General features: G+C 41.7%; 1 protein-coding gene across 1 annotated transcript in view; it reads right to left on the bottom strand.

The window, feature by feature from the left end:
- Window positions 1–1,134: 1,134 nt before the first annotated feature.
- Window positions 1,135–21,163, bottom strand: part of LOC307195503 (uncharacterized protein) — a gene marked incomplete at its 5' end in the record, with an annotated part of 35,406 nt that continues 15,377 nt past the window's right edge. Inside the window, 5 exons of the mRNA XM_079939621.1 lie at window positions 1,135–1,468; window positions 3,987–4,054; window positions 4,288–5,067; window positions 19,521–19,617; window positions 20,787–20,870. Coding sequence (XP_079795747.1) covers window positions 4,038–4,054; window positions 4,288–5,067; window positions 19,521–19,617; window positions 20,787–20,870 — 978 coding nt within the window. The 3' untranslated portion in view covers window positions 1,135–1,468; window positions 3,987–4,037. The remainder of the gene's footprint in view (window positions 1,469–3,986; window positions 4,055–4,287; window positions 5,068–19,520; window positions 19,618–20,786; window positions 20,871–21,163) is intronic.

Genomic DNA, 21,163 nt, shown 5'->3' with positions numbered 1-21,163 from the left:
ACCCCACCACCCACTGGGTGGAGCACGGTCTAGACTCTGGGACGTGACCCCCCCAGCCTCCTTCCAGATGCCATCTGTGGGGCAGCAGAGGTTGAAGAACACTGTCATTCGGTCTGGAGCACTGGGTATTGGGGCCATAAGCCACCAGCACTACTCAGGCTCCCCTAGGAGCCTGACCTGTTGGTGAGCAGCTGATAGCAGCACTCATTACTCAGCAGCTCGTGTCATCTCTCAGCAGATGATGACCCAGGTGGAATTTGGTGTATGAAAGGTAGCTGGGCTATGGGGGTGGGTATTAATGTAGAGTGTACAACTGTGCAGTCTGTTCACAACTAAGATACTGCATTTGCAAGTTGAGGTCCGCTGGATTTGCCAGTGAAATTTGGATATGAGGGTTGTCCTAACTAGATATGTAACTAAGGAGAACTGTATTCTCAATCTGGGATTGGGGGATGAATTTGCTTTATTTTATTTTTATATATGTCTGGTAGATCAAGCTTGTTATTTATGTTTTTCAAACTTCCTATATCCTTACTATTTTTGTCTGCTGAACCCAACAGTAATGTAGAGAGATTCTGTTGAAATCTCCTGCTATAGTAGTTTTGGTTCTTAAACTGGCCCCTGTACACAGAGGGCAAGGACAGACTTAAGAGGTAGACCACTCCAGATTGGTAGGTGGCAGGTTTAATAAGCAAGGGAACTTACACATGAAGCTTGTCTGGGGCGGCTAAAAGGTGAGTAGAACTCTGCACCTACCAATCTTAAAAGTTTATATAGAGGCCTTAACTGGGTTCAGTCACGTACACAGTCCAGATGGTCTCAGCAACACCTTTCTCTCTCAAGGCTATGTCCTTGAACATGGCTTGCACTGTGGGAAGGGTGGGTAGAGCAAATATTCCAAGGACGGGGGTGTGGTGGGGGGTTAAGGCCCTCTGATTGCCCAGGTCCAGCTCTCAAGTCTACCAGTGGTCACGTCCTCTCGATGACCTCCTCCAACAAGTAGTGGATTTGTCAACGTTTCCTTGCATTTCCACCATTTTTTGCATTTTATATTTTGATGTAATTTTAATAGAGTTGTTCCATAGCTTTGCTGCAACAAAACAGTTATAATACTTCAGGATATACTGTCTTATAACCTTACTCTTGAAATCTGTGAGTAGAGACAAGTATCCGTTTTAATCATTGTATATTTTTTTATTGGTAATACATTTATTGTTTGGTCTTGTTAGAGAATTATACCATAAGTGATTTGCTATTCATCTATTAAAAATACAGAAGGGGGGCTTCCCTGGTGGTGCAGTGGTTGAGAGTCCGCCTGCCGATGCAGGGGATGCGGGTTCGTGCCCTGGTCCGGGAAGATCCCACGTGCTGCGGAGTGGCTGGGCCCGTGAGCCATGGCCGCTGAGCCTGCGCATCCGGAGCCTGTGCTCCGCAACGGGAGAGGCCATAACAGTGAGAGGCCCGCGTACTGCAAAAAAAAAAAAATTGAAAAAATTATATTTCATTTGCTGAGCATCAAAGCTGACCTTGTGCGCAATGAAAAAATGCAGAGTGGAAGTTATTTTCTCTCAATATGCTTAACTTTATGTTTATTCGTTCATGAGCTATATGTATACATTGTGATAAAAAAATACAAGGCTAAAAATACTAAATATTTATTGAATGAAAGTTGAATGAGTAAAGTCAATTGTGTGTTCTTGTTTTTTGTAAGAGGTGACTCAGATTGCAGTTTGGCCAACATATTCATTCATTTAACACATGTGTTTTTGTTTTTGACCTTTTGATCCCCTTCCCCCATTTCTTTAAACTTTGCTTTAAATTTAGGCTCAAGAACCTCACATCTTCTGCAGGTCATTTAAGAAAGCACCTAGAGTTCCTTTCCCCCTCCTTTTCTACTCTCCAGCCTGCTGTATCTACATCAGATGGTCTAACGTGCTCTACTTGGAAGTGCTTAACTGCATGGGCTAAAGAGCACGGACTCTGAGTCAGCTTGCCTGGGTAAACATTAAAATGTTCACTGTGATTCCCTTCATTAGAGCCACCATTTCATCCCCTCCTCAGAATTTCTGAAAAATCACCTATTCCTTGAAAGTTGCATGTATGCCCCCTCTCTCACTTCCTTTATTGAATTTGTTTTTGAAAGTCTTTGAAAGTTCACTTCCTGCATGAATGCTTCCCTGCCTGAGGGAGAGGTAGTGAACTTGCCTTTTTTATCTAAACCTGTACCTCCCATCCCCCAGCCCATCCAAAGCCACAAGGTGACTAACTAGTTGGGGGGGGGGGGGAGGCACCAACGGATTGCTTAGAGGCAGGTATTTTATTTTCTGTCTTAACAAAATATTGTGGGGTTTTTTGCACAAATACAATAAAAACAAAACTATGGCTTCGACCTCACAATTTACAGGATTTGACGTCCTTTTGAATTTTTTTTTCATATTTCTTAGATATAAAATCTTTTCCCTCTGAGAAACAGGCAAGAAAAAGGATGTCCCTCCTCATTCTTCCCCCACTCTTGCTTATGGTCCTTTTATTCTTTGTTCTCTCCTTTTTCCTTTTGCTCCCTCTTAATTTGATTTGCACATTTTATTGGCCAATAGTGACTCAAGAGTGGAGACAGCGAGAAAAAATAGAGGGGAAAGAAAAAGCTCTTTGCTATGGTGTCATTTTACAAGAATCAACACCCATTGACTTAATAAGCACCACTGGGCTTCCCTGGTGGCGCAGTGGTTGAGAGTCCGCCTGCCGGTGCAGGGGACACGGGTTCGTGCCCCGGTCCGGGAAGATCCCACATGCGGCAGAGCGGCTGGGCCCGTGAGCCCTGGCCACTGAGCCTGCGCTCCGCAACGGGAGAGGTCACAACAGTGAGAAGCCCGCATACCGCAAAAAAAAAAAAAAAAAAAAAAAAACACCACCAAGTACCACTTCATTAATTCTTTTATGAATTCATTCATTCAACAAATATACTGTTATGTGCCTGGCACTACACTAGGCACTTTTTCTCGTTCTACAAAAGCAAGTTGTGGGTCTAAGCTTTACGTTTTGTTCTTCTGCTATAGAAACTTAAGAAAATAACTACTAGAATTGATATCTTCTTTTCTCCCACTTTGCAAGACATGTGACTTTGTGTATTTTTGTTAGTTTCTTCTCTTCTCACTGAAGTGTAGGAAAAAGAGCCAAGGTTTAGAATTCAAGCAAAACTGGGTTCAAATCCCAGCTATCTGTGTGAAAAGAGACATTTACACAGTTTTGAGATTTCAGCTGTTAATGGAGGGTAACTACAACTAGAAACAAAGAGATGTAGAGATTCAGAGAGATTCAAAAGTATGTAATTTTTTATACTCTAAGTGCCTTATACAAGGAGACTTCCTTTCATTATGCTATTGTTTGTCTTAGTTTATAAGCCCTTTGGGGATAGTTTATAAACCCATTAATCTGAATTGCAGTAGTATTAATAATCGATAGAAAAAGTAAACACATAATGCTAGCCGAGCAAGCAAATGTGTGACCTGAACACATTTAAGTAAAGCCATTTATCGATTTTGCAGCAGGGTACTTCACACGCAGGCCGTGTAGTTTCAAGGGCAATCCATTTGCTGCTGTACTTAGCTGGGGAAATTCTGCAGTGAAAATTCAGAAATACAGGTATTGCTGAGGCACTTCGTTCCCTCATGGGGGGAATTTCTTCTTTTCTTGCTCAAACAATAAAGTTATAGTGATATATTTACACATCAACATTTGTGAGGTGGAACTGTGGAAAAACCGGGTAGTTGCAATGTGACAGAATTGGGTTGTGTGTGACCATGGGCCACGAGCAAGTTACATGGCTTCTCTACGCCTGAGATTTTTGAGCTGTAAAATTGGCGTAACGTTTGTGCATGAATTATGTGTACTTAAAACATCTGTCACATAATTGACAATCAGTGTCATTTCCTCCCCTCTCAGGTCCACCTGACCGGTTACAGGGAAATCATCCCGATAAACAACACCTGTTGAGTGTGCCAGGCCCCATTCCAGACGTTTCTCGCCGTTCGCCTCATTTAATTCTCGCAACAACCTGACGGAGAGCATTTGACACATAAAGCTAATGAGGCTTCGGCAGCAGGCCCCCTTACTTACACGAGTCCCCCCCGAAGTCCTGCATCTAATTTCCTATCTTCCCTTGAAGAACACCCCTCCCCCCATTGTTTACGTTTCAGGCCCCACAAAATCTCAATTCGTCCCGGATGGGTACTATTCTTTTCCTAATTTTGCAAAGACGGGTGAAGTAAATTGCGTAATATAACACACTTGTTAAGCAGTGGAGCAAGATTTGAACCGAAGCAGCCTGACCCCAGAGCCCGAACTCTTGGCAGCTGGAGGTGATGCCAACGGTGTCGCTGGGAGAGAGGCAGAGCGGCCAACGCCGGGGCGGAAAACCAGCGCACGAGTCCCCCGGAGCAGCTACGGCGGGCAGGCTGGGGTCGGAGGGGATCACCCCGCCGAGGCTCCCCGCCCCTTCCTCCCCTTCCCCTTCTCCTTTTCCGCGCCGCCGAGCCGGAGCCGCGCCGCTCGCCCCGCGGCCGCCCGGCCCGGCCCGCTTCCCTCCGACTGCCGGCGCCAGGCCGCGGGGTCCGGCTCTGGAACTTTGCAGGGAAGAGAAACTCGGCGGCGAGTCGGAAGGACGAGAAAGTGAGGCGCGCGGCGGGGCGGGGCGGCCGCCGGAGCCGGGCGCGGGGGGCGCGGCGCTCAGGTGGGCGCGAGGGGCCGGGTGGGCGCGCAGGCGGCCGCGGGGCGGCAGGTGCCCCGTGCGCGGCGGCCGCAGGGTGCAAGCCGCCCGGCGAGGCCGCTCGGGCGTGCTGCGGGGCGTCCGGGCCGCGGGCGGCCGCCTTTGTGCGGCTCGGGGCGTGCTTCCCCTTTCTCTCCAGCCCGCGGCTGCTCGCTCCTGCGCGGGGCGGGGCGGGTGACGGTGACGAGGGAGCGGAGGCGCTGCCACCTCCCGCTCGCCCCGCCGTCTCCCGCGGGGGGCGTGTTTTGCCTGATCCAAGTTCAGGGCGCACAGAGGCTGAGGGGGCGGAGGGGGCTGGAGGTCTGCGTTACCAAAGGGTAATCATTTCTGAACCACCCCAAACGTGAGAATCTCAAGTTCAAGCGTAGCTCGTCCCCAGAGAGACTGAGTTGATGGGAAGAAAATGACAGAGTGGAGGCGAGGGAAGTCCCCATAGACTTAAGGAGAAAAGGGACCGGGGGCCGTGGCACCCCGGGCACCCTAGGCGACGCACAGCAGAATGACGGGGGCAGGGTGTCCTTGTTGGGTGAAGGTAGTCGGGGTAGCGTTTGCAGGTGCGCAGCTGTGTTGTTTTGGTATCAGCGAAGGCGCCCGTGCGTGTGTGTGTGCGTGTTGGTGGGGGAGGGTTGCCGAGGGAAAACGACCCCCGGTACTAGTTTCACTTACCAAGTGTGAAGGAGGTCCACAGGAGCCCCTTGTTCTATTGAGAAAAATGAGTCAAGTGACAACTATTGCAGCTACCTCAATATCGTAGTCTTGACTATCTTTGAAAGAAAGAAGAAATGACTCCGAAGTGTTCATGGAGTACATAATGACACACAAGATTTATGTTGTCTGGTGCGGGGCTGCCTAACCTGAGGCACCTCTCGTAAGCACCTGGAGAGTTTTTCAAATTAGCCCTATTGGGGCCACCCCAAAGGTCCTGAATCACAGGTGGTGGGGCTGAAACCCTGACCTGGGCATTTTTGTAAAAGTTTCCCTGGGGATTTTGCTGGGGGTTGCCTGGTTAGGAAGCAGGAGGTAGGAGAACTTGGATTCTACTGCGTGGCATCGAGCAAATTTTAAGCACAGTGTTTCCTCATCTGTAAAGTAGCCCCTAAGAATTTGTTCTCAAGATAAGATAGTATGGGATGTGTGGTAGTGTGCTGAAAAGGGAGAAATCGGAATAATAATACAAAATTCTGGTGCAGTGGCAACAAAGGACGAATGCATTTGTTCTGCAAGTGATGTGTAGACTAAGGGGAGGGGAGAGGAAGAATCACCATGCCTGGAAAGGAAAGCAGGGGGTTTGTTTTCAGGTGATCAGATCTGTAACAGTGTTGGTGTAAACTGTAACTCAGAAAATCAGTCTCGTCCAGATGAAAAGCGGGCAAGCTCCAGCCTGCCCCATCTGCGGATGGCGGTTCAAAAAATGCACCGTGTATATTTCCTCTTCCCCAAAACCAAAGGCTTTATATTATTTTCATTTAGGCACATCAAGAGCCAGTAATCACCAATGTGTCCTGCCTTGTGATAACCCCAGTCTGTCTGAGGTTGCATGTTTTTCTACTGCATGTGAGGTTTTGTTCCATTTATTCAACAAATTTGTGCCGAGGACCTTGATTGTAAGCATGCTCAAAATACAAAGATAAGGAAAATGCTGGTTTTTGCCCTAGCCATGTCTGTCTAGTGGAGGCGACTGATGTGAAGATGCCAGTCAGAACCCGGTTATGATGATAATACAGGTAGAGGATGAACAAAGTGCCGTGTGGCCCAGAGGAAAGAGAAGCTCCATCAGTTTTGGGGGAAGGGCATCAATCAGAGGCAGCACTGGAATGGGAAAATAACGCCCTTCTGCAAAAGCTCTGAGAATTTAGGATTCTGTGTGTAGTCAAATCTGTGTTCTTATTTTTCAATCTGATGACATTCTCGTGTACTTATATGCTGACAGTCTAAAGTAGAAATGACTTTGGTTTCATGATGACTCTTTTAAAAATTTACTAGGCTTTCTGTCATTTTACCTTCGTAAAAGTCTCAGCTCTGTCTAAAGTTAATCCAAGAAAGGTTGTTAAGCAAACAGAAAGAAAAAATGTAAATGTGTCCTACATTCTTTTTTTTTCTACATTCTTCCTAAATATTTAGTTCCACTTAATATTTAGGTAAATTCTTTTAATTACATGCACTTTTAAAGGTTATACTTTTTTGGGGTGGTTCTCATAGTGTTAATTAGGAAAGCTTAAAATGATTTAATAGAGGGACATAAAAGGAAAACTGTAAGAGGAATACAAAGGGAATAACTAGAAGAAAGAGTTCAGGAGGAGAAAGGAGTTTGACAAAATTGGTGGAAGAAAAAAAAATTGGTGGAAGGGGCGGAAGTAAGCACTTACTGGGAAAAGAGTCAAAAAGAAATGGGTGAATCAAATATGGCTGCCAGCTTCTTTGGGGATCTGTTGTCTTACATTTTGATTGAACATGTTTATAGACTCTTAGTTTTCAATTTTATTTCAAAAACGGAGAGAGGCAGTATAATGTGGTACTTAAAGCATAGGCTAAAGAGCCCCTGAGTTTGAATAATTTACTAGCTAGTGACCTTGGGCAAGGGCCTTAACTAGCTGTGTCTGCTCATTTGTAAAATGAAGATGTTAATGTGAGCTACAGGAGGCTTGTGAGGATTAACAGCTATGATGCTGTAATTCTGGACACCTGGCTGTGATAAAGCCTCAATCAGGAGCGGCCTCTGCTCTTGTTTTTCTTCTCTAACCTAACTGGATCCCAGTGGAAGCACTGGTAAACTGGGCAGATAGCATTGTTCTTCTTTCCAGCTGAAGAAACTGGAATTGGGAGAGGCTGACTTGCTAAACGTTAGCAGCTAAAGTCATATAAGCTAATGGGTAGATGAACTGAAGTGAGAAGCTTTGTCTTCTGCAATTTAGCCCTGTGCCTTTCTCCTGCTTCATGCTGTTGCTGATTCGACTATGACTGAGGTTGACTCTCCCTGGAGCTTAAAGGCACAGAGTCTGTAATCATGGGCATCTGTTACAACTGTCTACACACACTGTCACCCAGTGACTTTCCACTTACTGTTGATTTCTACATAAATTACATTTTTCTTTGAGGTTTATTAGGTGGGAGTCAGTTCCTACAGGGGGTAGGGGAAGACTGGGGAAGCCATAAGGAAGTCACACATGGAAGAGCTTTCAAAGGGGGAACCCATCTCTCCAACTTCCAGTAATGTGTTGTAATATTACTAGAAAAAATCGTCAGCTTTATTGCTCAGCGACTTAACTGCTTTCATCTGCAGCTGGTGGTTCTGGTGCAGAAATAATATTTCCTAGCATATCCCCTTTCACATACATGTGTCTGGTCCCTGAAGCGGTGGGGGGCGAAGGGATCATGGCTCCGTACAGAGAGCTCCTAGATGTGGGTCAGATTTTAATTAGGATGTTAATTGGTAATTTGCAGTGGAAAAGTATGACCAAGAATCTCTTTATTGTACAAGATACAGAAATGTATAAAGGAAGAATGTTTTTGAGTAGCCCCTCATCGTTGGTTCATTTTTTCTCATGAAGAAGTATACTTAAACTTCATAGATGACCTTTCTGCTTTCAGGTGCAGATGGCCCCCAATTTCATATCTTTCAATTCATCATTTTTGACCTTCTCAATCAAGCAATTAAAAATGTATGTGCCCAGGATAGTGTTGGATGCTATAGGTGATACTGGAAGGTAGAAAGTCAGCATTTAGCCTAGGGTGCAATTAATGTAAATGCTAAATAGGTGTGGCACGGTCTCCTGAAAAGAAGAGATCAGAGGGCTCTCAAGGAGTTTGAGAAAGCTTCCTGGAGGGGGAGAAGGGATGTGTCCTTGCTGCAGGGTTAGAATGGCCTTTCAAATCCCCATCACCTGGGGATGCAGGAACAGTGGGTGGCATTAGGGATAGAGAGATGAAAGAGTAAAGGTACAAATAACTGAGGCCTCGAGGCTGATGCCCCAGAACCACCCCAGGTATCCCCAAAGACTAAAGCATGTTTACTTGCTGGGAAGCCTTCAGGATGGAAGAATATTAGTGGCAAGACAAAGCTTCCTCTGACGGGCTCCCGGAAATTCACAAGACATGAGAGAAGATTTCTTGAGTGACTATGATAGGCAGAATCTATTTGTTGAATACATTTGCTAAATATATTAAAAATATCTGGGAAACTTAGGGTTAGAATTAGGGCTAGGGGTGTGAATAGTTTTGTCAAAGTATAAGTGATTCTTCTTTATTATTGGGAACAGGGGTTAGAGATGAGGAAATCACAGGATCTCTGGGAAAGGGAACTGGAGGGGAGGTATTGGGAGAGGACTTTGATTGGGACCTTCATTGTTAGACACAAAGGCTCTTGAGTCTCGCCCAGATGTTGGATGCACTTTAGCAGGACCTGTGGGTTTGGGTCGCACTAAGTTAACTCATAAGAATCTAACGCATCCCATTTTCAGATTATTAAGTTATAGCTGAAAGATGAAAGTGCCTAGCAGACCCATTTACTTTTTCTCAGCCAGGTTTAGGCATTTTCCTCACGGCAGGGGTAACCAGTTAAAGGCTGGAGGGCTACTTGCTGAGAAAAGAGAACAAAAGAGTTGACTGATTCAGTGCCAGTGTCGCAAAGCCATGGACGCCTATGATATGCCCTTCACCTGTTCATGAACAAGGACTTCTTTGCTGGCGGGCTGGCCGGCCAGCCTCCCCCTTGCACGTTATTGCACGTGGTAGAGACGCCTCGCCGGATGAAACGCTCTTCTTCAAGTCTCCTTTCCTAGACTCCCAGATATCACCACCAGCCTTTACTTATATTTGTCAGCCACATGTCAGATGTTTATGATTTTGATTTATTTAGTTATGATCATCTCGCCCAAATTGGAGGTCATTTCTCTTTGGAGAAAGTCTAGTACTTTTGAGTACTATTTTGGCAACTACACCAATTTTAGCTTCAGTAGAGGTGTGTGAACTTGGAGTCACTCTTATCAGAGATAATCAAATATTGGCTCGGCCTCAACTTGGATCAACATCTGGCTGAAGGTCCAACTGCAATAATAATAGGTTCCTCAAGCATCAATTTGTGTGAGTCCACGAACCTGAGGACTTTGAGCTGAGGAAGAGAGAAGAAGCATCTAGAGGTAAGAGAGATGGAGGGGAGTGGTGTGTGTGGGGGGATGGGATAGGATGGTATTTGGTAACTGCCCAGCCCTAACAACCCCTTACCCCAGGAGCACAATTACCTAGCCTGGGATTTTGGGGAGAGGGGCTAAAAGCATGAGCTGATAAGGCTAATTTTTTGTGGGGTGTTTTTGGAGGAGGATCAAAGGGCATATAGTGTCTTTAGCAGTTTGAAGGTTTGGAATTTTGGGGGTGTGTGGGAGATGGCACCTGAGGCACAGAAGGGTACGGTTCTCTGAGCAGCATGCCTGAGCAGCTGGTGCTGGGGCATGCCCTCCTCCTGCCATGGATGGAATAGTCCTTGGCCAGGGGTACATGTGGGGTGCATTTGTGATCAGAAAAAAATGGCTTTTAATATACATATTATCCAATACAGAAGAAGGTATTTATAAATAGTTCATTAATGTTTGGGGAAAATAAGAGCATGAAGTTTTTAGCCACCAGATAAATAGAACACTTTCCATTATTGTCAATTTACAGTGTTTTCACACACGTCATTTACCCTGTCTTATATAGGTGTTGACATTGCTTAATAAAGGTGAATATGTCAAAATATATAAAGTAGTGGTTCTCAAACTTGTTCTCTGGAACTGTAGATTCCTCAGGAGTGCTCAAAGGTGGGTGTGGATTGGGAGAAGAGACGAGGGAAAAGTAAAGCAAATCGTATTTTACCTTGTTGCTCCTTCAACTCATCTGTTGAATTTTTATCTGTTTTCTATGTTGAGCTTCTGATGTGATATCGTTATGAAAAAGGGTGTATCTGTTTTCAAAAGTAAGAGCGCCACTATTATGTGAGCTTTCAAAGGTTAAATTCTATCCCGAATTATAGGGCTGCCCCGTATTTGGAAAGTAAATCTCCCTGTGAATATCGTACTCGCGTCAGGACGTTGGCTGTGTAATTGTTTGTGGGGATCAGATTCTCTCTCCCAGGCCTGGTTATCATTAATAATAGAAATGTACCTTTGGCTTTCCTAAAGCCACCTTGACTTACGATTTATCTCTCTGACAGTTGTGGCTCCCAATCTGGAGATGAGCACATCCACATTTCCCATTTTTGAGCCTCCAGACTTTGCTAAGGATGAATGTAGGGCAGGGTTCTGGGCAGAGGGGAGATGAACCGACGGGAGGGTTGCTAATGGAAGAGAGTGGAGAATCCAGCTTGGAGCAGAGGAGAAAGAATTGCAGGCTTGGGGGTGGCTAGGGGTCCTGAGATAGAGGCATCCAGGATGCTAAGAAGTGAGATTTGGAAACAAAGGCAATTGTGTTTAAACCATACATATATTTTAAGAAAAGCCTCATCTGTATAATACAATTCCTCACGTTAAAGAATGCCGAGGCAGCACGGTTTTGTACAGCAAGCACAGCAAGAGACCGTGGGTTGCGGTTCTGGTGCTGCCTCTGTTCTTGGCTTTGTGACCTTTGAGTCTGCTTCCTTATATATAAAATGAAAGTGTTAAAGTAAGCGCTCAGCAAGCTTCCTTCTCTGCTGAACAACCTGTGCTTTAGGGCAAGTGTTTTCATGAATATCTATGGATGTGCCTCTCCGTGCACATTTCTCATGTTTCACATTTCTCATATAAACACAAATTAGATATTTCTTTTTCAATCTATGTGGTACCACCATCTGTTCAGGATGTTTTTCAATTGAAAGTTCCATTTTTTTGAGCTTTAACAAGATTTGGGTGGAATCTTTCATTATGAAATATGAAACATGTATTTGGAACATCTTTCATGTTGAAAAAGCACCGGGTTAATGCATTTTTCCCGTGTTTCATTTTGACACTAAGCTATGTTAGATATAAAATAAAATGGCATTACAATAAAATTAAATGGCTTTAAAATTTGCATTATCAGTCATCTATTATTTAAATACTGTATTTCATTTACAAATTTTAAATTTGCCAGAAATATTTTGGTAAACTAGTATAGCTCACACATGAATACACACACACACACATTTTATTTTTCCTTTTGTAAATATAAAAGAAGTTTGAAGGGTATATACCAAACTTAACTGTGGCCACCTCTGGGGAATGGACTATTAGAAGGGCCAGTAAACTTGGAATTTTCTATTTTACGTGCTTTTGTATTGTTTGTTACAGTGAACACATTAGTTTTTATAATTTCATTCATGTGATTTGTTATGGAATGAGCCTTTATGATAAAGTATTTTGTTGGATTTATAGATACAGTCACCATTTGACATAAGTAATTTAAGACCTAAAGTAAACTAGTATCATTTTGTTAGACCATGTAGAGAAATGAATACCTCTTCTTTGATGGATTTAGGAGTTGATCGTGTTCTTTTGGGTGTGTACTTGGACAGGGTTCATGTGTTAGATAATGTAAGCAAAGACTTTTCTCCAACCCTTACAAGGCTTGAGCCCAGAGATGAAAAATAAATTTCATCATACTTGATTGTGGCTAGAGTGGTGTGTTGAGAAAGATTCTGAGATCATATCTAAGTTCCAATAACTGGCCTGACATGGGTAGTAGAGGATGAAGAAAATGGCTAATCATTTGCCATTTTTGGCCGTCCCTGAAGTCAGGACTTTTAGGTGATAAGTTTCTTTACGAAGGTAAACATTTCTTTCTGTCCAAATCTCTTAAGGACTCTAGTATATAGATTATACTTAATCAGATAATATTTTATGTAGTTAGTGGACAGTTTCATGATAAATCATGTTAAGACTGCAAGGACTGGCATCTTTTGTATTCCTCATAGAAGCTGGCATGATACTGTACTTAAAAGAACTCAAGAATTAATGACTAATGAAATAAATGACTGATTTGTTTGGGCAATGTGAGGTTATCGATAATAAGGATAATCCAATCTGATTGAGCATCAATTAAAATAAATAATTTCATCCTCCTTTATAGAAATATTTACCAGATTGATGTTAAGTTGAAAAAGTGAGTACTGTGCCTTATAATTTCTTTCTGTGACCCTCCTCAATCATCTCAATTTTTGACACCAAGAGAGAGTTAAATGGCTTACATGCATGAAGGTGGGTAGCTCAATTTTTACATTTGTGGTTTAAAAGGGCACCAATGTTACACATATACTGGATGTAGAGAGAGGGTTACTCATACTGTTTACATTCATAAGGAGTAGCTGGTGGAGAAGGAAAAATACAGAAAGAAAGTCCTGTCCCCCCCAACCCACCCCCACCTTTTTTTCTTGGAAAAAAAAGAAGAAAGCACTTAATCAATCACAGAGTAATGTGAAGCTGCCAGCATACTGTTTCTCCAGTTATTTCAGACTGAATTTTAGAAACAAAATCCCATATTTGGATGACATCCTGCTTACAGCCATATGAACAAGATACTTACTCATCCATCCATTCATTTAACAATATCTATTGAGCACCTACTACCTGGCCAAGCACTGTTCTAGACTCTGGGAATAGAGTCGTGGGCACAAGACTGCATCCCTGCTCCATGTTATTCATTACAGATGAGAAAATTGAAGCTTTCCAAAGTGTCTGGCCCAACGTGGTAGAATTGGGACTCGATCCTCAGTTCAGTGTTCTAACCTCTACACCACACCATCTCACGTAATTTTGGAGGACGCTGGTTGATCAGCAGGACGGTTCTGTCTGCCTTTTCTTTACTCTCCCCTTGTTTGTGGTCCACTCTTTTCCATCCTATGCAGAATTGTATGGTTGCAGAGAGATACGCTGTCTGTGAGAGTGTCCTAGGGCAAATCATATTCAGTTTCTGAATAGTAACCTAAGATCATGCTATTAAAAATGATATGTGAGTAAAATAAAGAAATTGGAACAGTATTTTTCCAAAATCTTGAGTTTTAATTTGGTAGAGAGGAACCAGCATTTAAAAAAAAAAAAGAATTTAAAAAATCTTAGAGTGCATCAAAGCTAGTAAGGTAAATATTATGTAACACTTTTATTCCATGATTATATGTTTATATTAGGTTGCAACATGAAATTTTTTCTTTACTATTGGTCGTGGTCAAAAACATTTGAAACACATTGTTTTAAAGGGCATCAGGTAAGATAGTGTTTGTGACAAAAATAGAGGTGTATGATTATCCTTAGCTATCATTTGAGTGTGTGTGTTGTTTACCAAAGCATTCGTAGCAATAAAGTAGAATTTGTGTAATGAATACTGGTAGAAGTTATCTGGCGTCTGAATATACGCCTGAACAGATTTTTTTTCTTTAAACACACACGTTGCAGTTACTGGTTTCCCTGTGTCCTATACTTTTATTGCGGTTTCCTGTATTGAGTGGTTTCGTTATTTTTTGAAACATATTTATTTTGTAATTTAATTGCATGGCATATAGAGAAACTTGGGGAAATAAAGTAACTAATTGAGGCAATGTCCTATACATTATCTGATTATGATAAAGTCTACAGCTGATTATAATAGAGTTGTTAAATATTACATACTAACTTATTTTAAAACTGATTTAATATTTTTCTCAATTTCTAAATGTTAGTGGATTTTGCCTGAAGATATTTATATTAAAAAGAGTAACAGATACAGTTCCCTAAATTGGGGTTTTTCATAAATTATAGGAAAAAATCACTAATTTGGAATTTGTGATAATTTGGGCAGGGATTGGACTGACTGATACTTCAGAAAGATAAGAGCTTGATGCTTAAAAAAACTGTGTAAATAGATTTTTCGAGTTTTAAATATGTGCCTAAATACATCTTTGGAAGCACATAAGGAAAAAAATCTACTTTTCTATGTTGTGATTTATTTCAGAGATATGTGTAGAGTGTCAATTATTGAGATGACCAGGACAGAGATGTATTTAAATATTATGTGCTTATGCTTTGTAAGGCATGAACTTATTCCCTAGAGTAAGCCTATAATCTAATTATGGAGACAGAAACGTAGAAGAAATGCTAACCTTAAAAGGGTGTAGCGATGTTTTTCTCTCCTCAGGCAGAGGACAGGAGAACAACATACAAAAGAAAATTTCCTTGAGAAGGGTCTGGGCAGGAAAGCTGACTGAGCTCTGGTTGCTGGTATCAAATACCTTCCAGTGGGATTGCATTATGGGCACGTTTACTGTACTTGAGTTCAACTAGTCAAGGTCAAGAGAAAGAAGGAGAAGAACTAACTAATAATTACTGCAGGAGGTTATACCTAGCATTTCACACAATGGGTTTATATTCTGGAATAGTATATCATGGGGATGTGAATCTCTTCGTCCTTTAGATGGTCTTAATTCTGTTCAGCTCTTACCAGATACATAAATATTTTTAGTTCAGCACAACTGTACCCCACTTACTCTCAGCAAACAACCTGACATCCTACCTCATTTAAAAAAAAAAGAGGCTATAAATTGTGAACTGCTTCCTTCCCATTCATCCTTCCGCACCCCTGCTGTTTATTGTTCTCTTCTCCAGCCTCAGATGTATCTCTCTTAGTTAAGACCGTCTTCTCTCCTCCAGGACTTTGCTCCCTCAGTTATACCCTCTCCTTCATAATCAAAGGCTGAACATACAGAGGTTAAAAATCCTGGCTCTGGAGCCAAAGTATGCCAGGTTGGAATACGGTTTTGTACTTTCTAAATGTGTGACCATGGGCATATTGCTTAACCTCTTTGTGCGTCAATTTTTCCATTTGAAAAATGGGACTAGAAATAGTGCTTACCTTATAGTACTGTGAGCACACCATGAGCTAAGGCAGGCTAAGGGGCTTGGAACAATCTCTAGCACAAGCTCTCAGTGAATTGTTTCCACCATTCCTCTCCCTCCTACCACCGTTATATAAAAACGGTGGTAATCTCTAAATCTCTATGGTTTTCACCCCTTAGCCCATGTTTGCTGAACCATTTCCTATTCTGGAAAAGAATAAGGCCAAACATTCTCTTGACCCCGGTCCCTTTTTAACTACTATATTCTCTTTCCTCTTCCTTCCCAAGCGTTTTACAGACTATTCAAGGTTAGCTGTCTCTACTTCTATCTCTTTTATTAGATTTTATTTTCTTTGTAGAGATTGTTTTTTAAAATGGGATATTGACTAAATACAAACATTATAAACTATTTTCTGTTTTGACTACTCTGAAACCCTATGTATTTAGTACTTTTAACTTGAGTTCCCTGGGTCCCTCCCTAAATCCTTCCTTCCCCATTTCTGAGTGTTTTACTTTCTTCATAGATTTACATAATATTTGTGCATATTTATGAATACTTTTGTATATTGTTGAACTTTATAAGTGGAGTTATACAATATAAATTATCCTGAGGCTTTTTTTTGAACAAAACTATAATTTCATCTATTTTTATTGGCATAAAGAATGTCATATGCCAAAATTTATTCATTTTCCTGTTGATGGACATTTGGACCTTTTGCTCTTCTAAATGGGTTTGCTATGAACATTCTTGTATGTGTATCCTGGCGTACATATACACAAGTTTTTCTAGGATTCATACCTAGGAATGGAATTTCTGGGACATTTAGTATATACCTCTTTGTATCATTGAATATTACAAATTGTTGGTAAAGTGGCTATGCTATTTGATAAACCCATCACAAGTGTAAACATTCTTGTTAGACTTTTAAATTTGGGGATGTGAAATGGTATCTGACATTTGATTTGATTTGATTTCTGTTTATTTATTGGTGCTGCACAGCTTGTGGGACCTTAATTCCCTGACCAGGAATTGAACCTGGGCCACCACAGTGAAAGCACTGAGTCCTAATCACTGGACCACCGGGGAATTCCCAGCATCTGATATTTTAAGTTACGTTATCAGATTACTGATGAAGTCAACCATCTTTTCATTTGTTTCTTGACCATTCTGGTTTATTTCTCAGTGAAATGCCCATTTAATGTTTTGCCCAGTTTTCTTTTGGGTTGTTTATCTCATTTATTTATAGTAGTCCTTTATAATTCTGAGATAATAAGCCTATCTCCAAATTTGTGGTTTGTCTTTTCACTTTCTTTATGTCCTTTCCTCCTCCTCTAGCTGCTTTTGAAAAATTTTTGTCACTGATTTCCAGCAATTTGATTATGATGTGTCCTAATGTGGTTTTCTTTTTCTCTTTTTTTTAAAAAAATAACTTAGATATAATTTATATGCCGTACAATTCACTCATTTAAGATGTACATTTTTCGACTTTCAGTATTTTCATAGGGTTGTACATCTATCACCATAATCAATTCTAAAACATTTCAGTACCTAAAAAAGAAACCTCATACCCCTTAGTCATCACCTTCAACCCTTCCATCCCCCGGCCCTAGGCAATTACTAATCTGCTTTCTGTCTCTCTATACTTGCCTATTCTAGGAATTTCATATAAATGGAGCCATCCAAGATGTAGGTTTTGTGACTGATTTTTTTTCACACAGCATAATGTTTTCAAAGGTCATCCATGCTGTAGCATGTATCAGTACTTCATTTTTTTATTGCCAAATAAAATTTCTTTGTATGGGTATATTATATTTTATTTATCCATTTGTTGAAAAGACTCATTTTTTCCCCATTGAATTGACTTGGCACTCTTGTAACAAATCAACTGGCCATAGACATATGGGTTTATTTTTGGACCTTCAGTTCTGTTCCGTTGATCTGTATCTAGTCTTCTGCAAGTACCACATTTTCTTGATTACTGTAGCTTTATAGTAAGTTTTGAAATTGGGAAGGGTGAGCCCTCCAACTTTGATCTTGTTTTGCAAGATTGTTTTGATAATTCTGGTTCCCTGGAATTTCCATATGAATTTTAGGAACTGCTTCTCAGTTTCTACATAGAAGTTAGCTGGGATTTTGATAGATTGTGTTGTACTTATAGATCAATTTCAGGTGTTGCTTTCTTTATTTCTAGTAACGTGTTCCTCATTTCCTTCCGAGTCCTCACTGGTAGCACCATTAATGCCCATGTTCTTACTAACAGTCTAAGGCTATCTAGGCTTTTTCTATCGTGTTTCTCCAAATTCTTCCAGCTTCCACCCACTGCCCGATTCCAGGGCTATTCCATATTTCTAGGTATTTGATGTAACAGCGTACCACATCCAGGCACAAAACTCTATATTAGTTTTCTATTGCTGCCATAACAAATTCACATAAACCTAGTGGCTTAAAACATTTATTACCTCACAGTTCTATAGGTCACAAGTCTGGGCTGACCCTTCAATAGCTCTTTAGCATTATCTCTCACCAGTCTTTGTGTATTTTAGGCTTTAGTGATAACAAGCTGCTGGTAGTTCCCTGTAGATATCATGTCATTTACATATCTCTGCACTTCTTATGGTGTTCCCTTTACCTAATGTATTAGTGTGGGCTGTTGTAACAGATTACCATAGACTGGGTGGCTTAAACAGTAAACAGTTATTTTTCACAGTCTGGAGACTGGAGGTCCAAGGTCAAAGTGCCAGCATGGTTGTGTTTTCGATGAGGACCCTCTTGTTGGTTATGTCCTCACATAGCCTCTCCTTAGTATTTGTACCCAGAGTGTGAGTTGTGCTCTCATTATCCCCTTATAATTTTTTGATAATCCCATCATAAGTACTCTACCCTCATGACCCCATTGAAACCTAATTATCTCCCCAAAACCCCACCTCCAAATATCACATTTGGGGGTTAGGCCTTCAACATACGAATTTTGGGAGGACACAGACATTCAGTCCATAGCATTCTGCCCCTACCCACCTCAAATTCGTATCCTTCTCACATGCAAAATACATTTATTCAATCCCAACAGCTTCAAAAGTCTTAACATATTTTAGCATCAACTCTAAAGTCCAGAATCTCATCTAAATATCACCTAGATCAGCTATGGGTGAGACCTGAAGTATGATTCAGCCTGAGGCAAAATTCTTTTCCAGCTATGAGCCGATGAAACCAACTAGTTATGTGCCCCCAAACTACCATGATGGGACAGATATAAGATATACTTTCCTATCCCAAAAGGGAGAGGTAAGAAAGAAGGAAGGAATGGTGGGTCTCAAGTAAGTCCATAACCTAGCGAAGCATACACCATTAGACCTTAAGGTTTAAGAATAATCTTCTTTGGCTGGATCTTGTTATCTTCTGGACCTACGGGGGCAATAGTCCTGACTCTGCAGCTGTGCCAGGCTGGGGTCGTGTCCCTACCACTCTGGGTGGGCCTCACCCACACAGCTCTCTTAGGCAGTGGTCCCACCCTTTGAACCCTAGGTTGGGGCAGCCTTGCCCTCTCTGGGCCCATGTACTCTGGGTCTGTGGTGGGAGTGGCAGCCTGATAATCCCTGAATCTTCTTGAAGTGTCGTTCTTTCTCTTGTCTTGAAGAATAGTGTATGATCACAACCGAATAACTCTATGGTCAGGTCCCATAGGATCTGAGAAGTCTGACAGCCTGCCTTCATCTTGTCCCATCTCTTCCCCCTTCAGTTCAAACTGGCAGTGTTCCTGCTGGGGTGGCTGATTAGGTCAGGTCCATGGTTCACACCCATACTAATCTCCTTATCAAACAGTCAGTCAGCCACAGTGTTCTCTCTAAACATATTTCTCATTTTTTTGCAATATGGATAAGCTGAGACTCTTCCCAATCTTTAAGTTCTTGGTTCCTTTTTGCTTAACAATTTTTTCTTCAATTCCTTTTTCTCTTTTCACGTTTTACTATAAGCCATCAGGAGTAACGAATCAGCTCCTTCAAAACTTTGCTTAGAAATCTTTTCAGCTAAATATCCAGTTTCATCACTTGCAAATTCTACCTTCTGCAAAACACAGAAACATGAACACAATTCAGCCAAGTTCTTTGTCACTTTATAACAAGGATTGCCTTTTTCCATGGCCCAATAGTGAGTTCTTCATCTGCATCTGAGATCTCATCAGAAAGGCTTTTACCATCTATATTTCTACCAGCATCCGTACATGATTACTTATGTGTTTTCTAAGAAGCTAGATGCTTTCTCTACAGCTCTTCTCTTTGCTTTCTGAATTCTCACCAGAATCTTCTTTAAAAGTCTCTTCACAGCAGGCAATGTTGGCTTTTTCTAGCATGCACCTCAGAACTTTTCCAGCCTCTGTCCATTACCCAGTTCCAAAGCCCCTTCCATATTTTTAGGTATTTGTTATAACAGCACCCCACTTCTCGGTACCAGTTTCCATCTTAACTGGTTTGGGCTGCTTTTACAGATTACTATAGACTGGGTGGCCTAAACAACAAACAGTTGTTTCTCACAGTTCTGGAGACTGGAAGTCTAAGATCAGGGTGCCAGAATGGTTGGCTTATTGGTGAGGGCCCTCTTCCTGGTTTTATCCTCACATAGCCTTTCCTTAGTGTGTGCATGCAGAGAGAACGAGCTCTGGTCTCACCATCCTCTTATAAGAGCCCATCACTGGGAGGTCTACCTTCATGACCTCATCTAAACCTAATTCTGTCCCCAAAGCCCCACCTCCAAATACCATCATATTGGGGGTTAGGACTTCAACGTGTGAATTTGGGGTGGGGGCACAAACATTCAGTCCATAGCACCTATCATGCTCATCCCACTGTATTAGCTGATGTCTTTATTTTCTACGTTAATCTATAGAGTAATCTCTTCTAGAAAATTGGATTCTGCTGCTGAATGGAGCTAAGTGGCTCAACCCTGTGTTCCCGTAATAGCATGAGGTTCTTCAGCTTCACTTACTATGTTGTATCAGAATTGTCTTTCACATGTTGGTCATTCATGGATGTGTGGGAATTTATATCTTGTATTATCGGACTTTTGCTATTGTAAACATTGCTTTATTGCCTAACCTTGTTCGTATGTCATATAGCACATTAGTCCAGCTGCAGGATATATTCTTAAAACTGGAATTGTGAGATCAAAGGGTACACACATTTATACTTTTGATAGATATTGTCCAGTTGCTGGGATATACCAATTTATACTCTCACCAGCAATACACGAGGAATGACAGTGCCGTTCTCCAAACCCTTGACAACACCGTATGTGTTAAAAATCTTGGAATCTTTACCAATCTGATAAGTGAAAAATCTCAGCATAGTTTTAATTTACATTTCTCTTGTGATGAGCATCTTTTAATAGATTTAAGAGCTACTCTGTATTCTTCGCTAAATGAACTGTGTCTGTTCATATGTTTTGCTCATTTTTCTATTGAGTTGTTGGTCTTTTCCTTACTGATCTGTAGAAACTCTCTCTATATTAAGGAAATCAGCCCTTTGTCATGAGTCACAGAACCCTCCCTCCCCCCACACCCCGCTCCAGCTTGTTGTCTTTTAACTCTGCTTATAGTGTGTTTTGTCATGCAGAA

Source organism: Stenella coeruleoalba (assembly GCF_951394435.1).
Source record: "Stenella coeruleoalba genome assembly, chromosome: 12".
Lineage (NCBI taxonomy): Eukaryota > Metazoa > Chordata > Mammalia > Artiodactyla > Delphinidae > Stenella > Stenella coeruleoalba.
The sequence above is the reverse complement of the archived record's forward strand: the minus strand, read 5'-3'. Positions and strand labels throughout refer to the sequence as shown.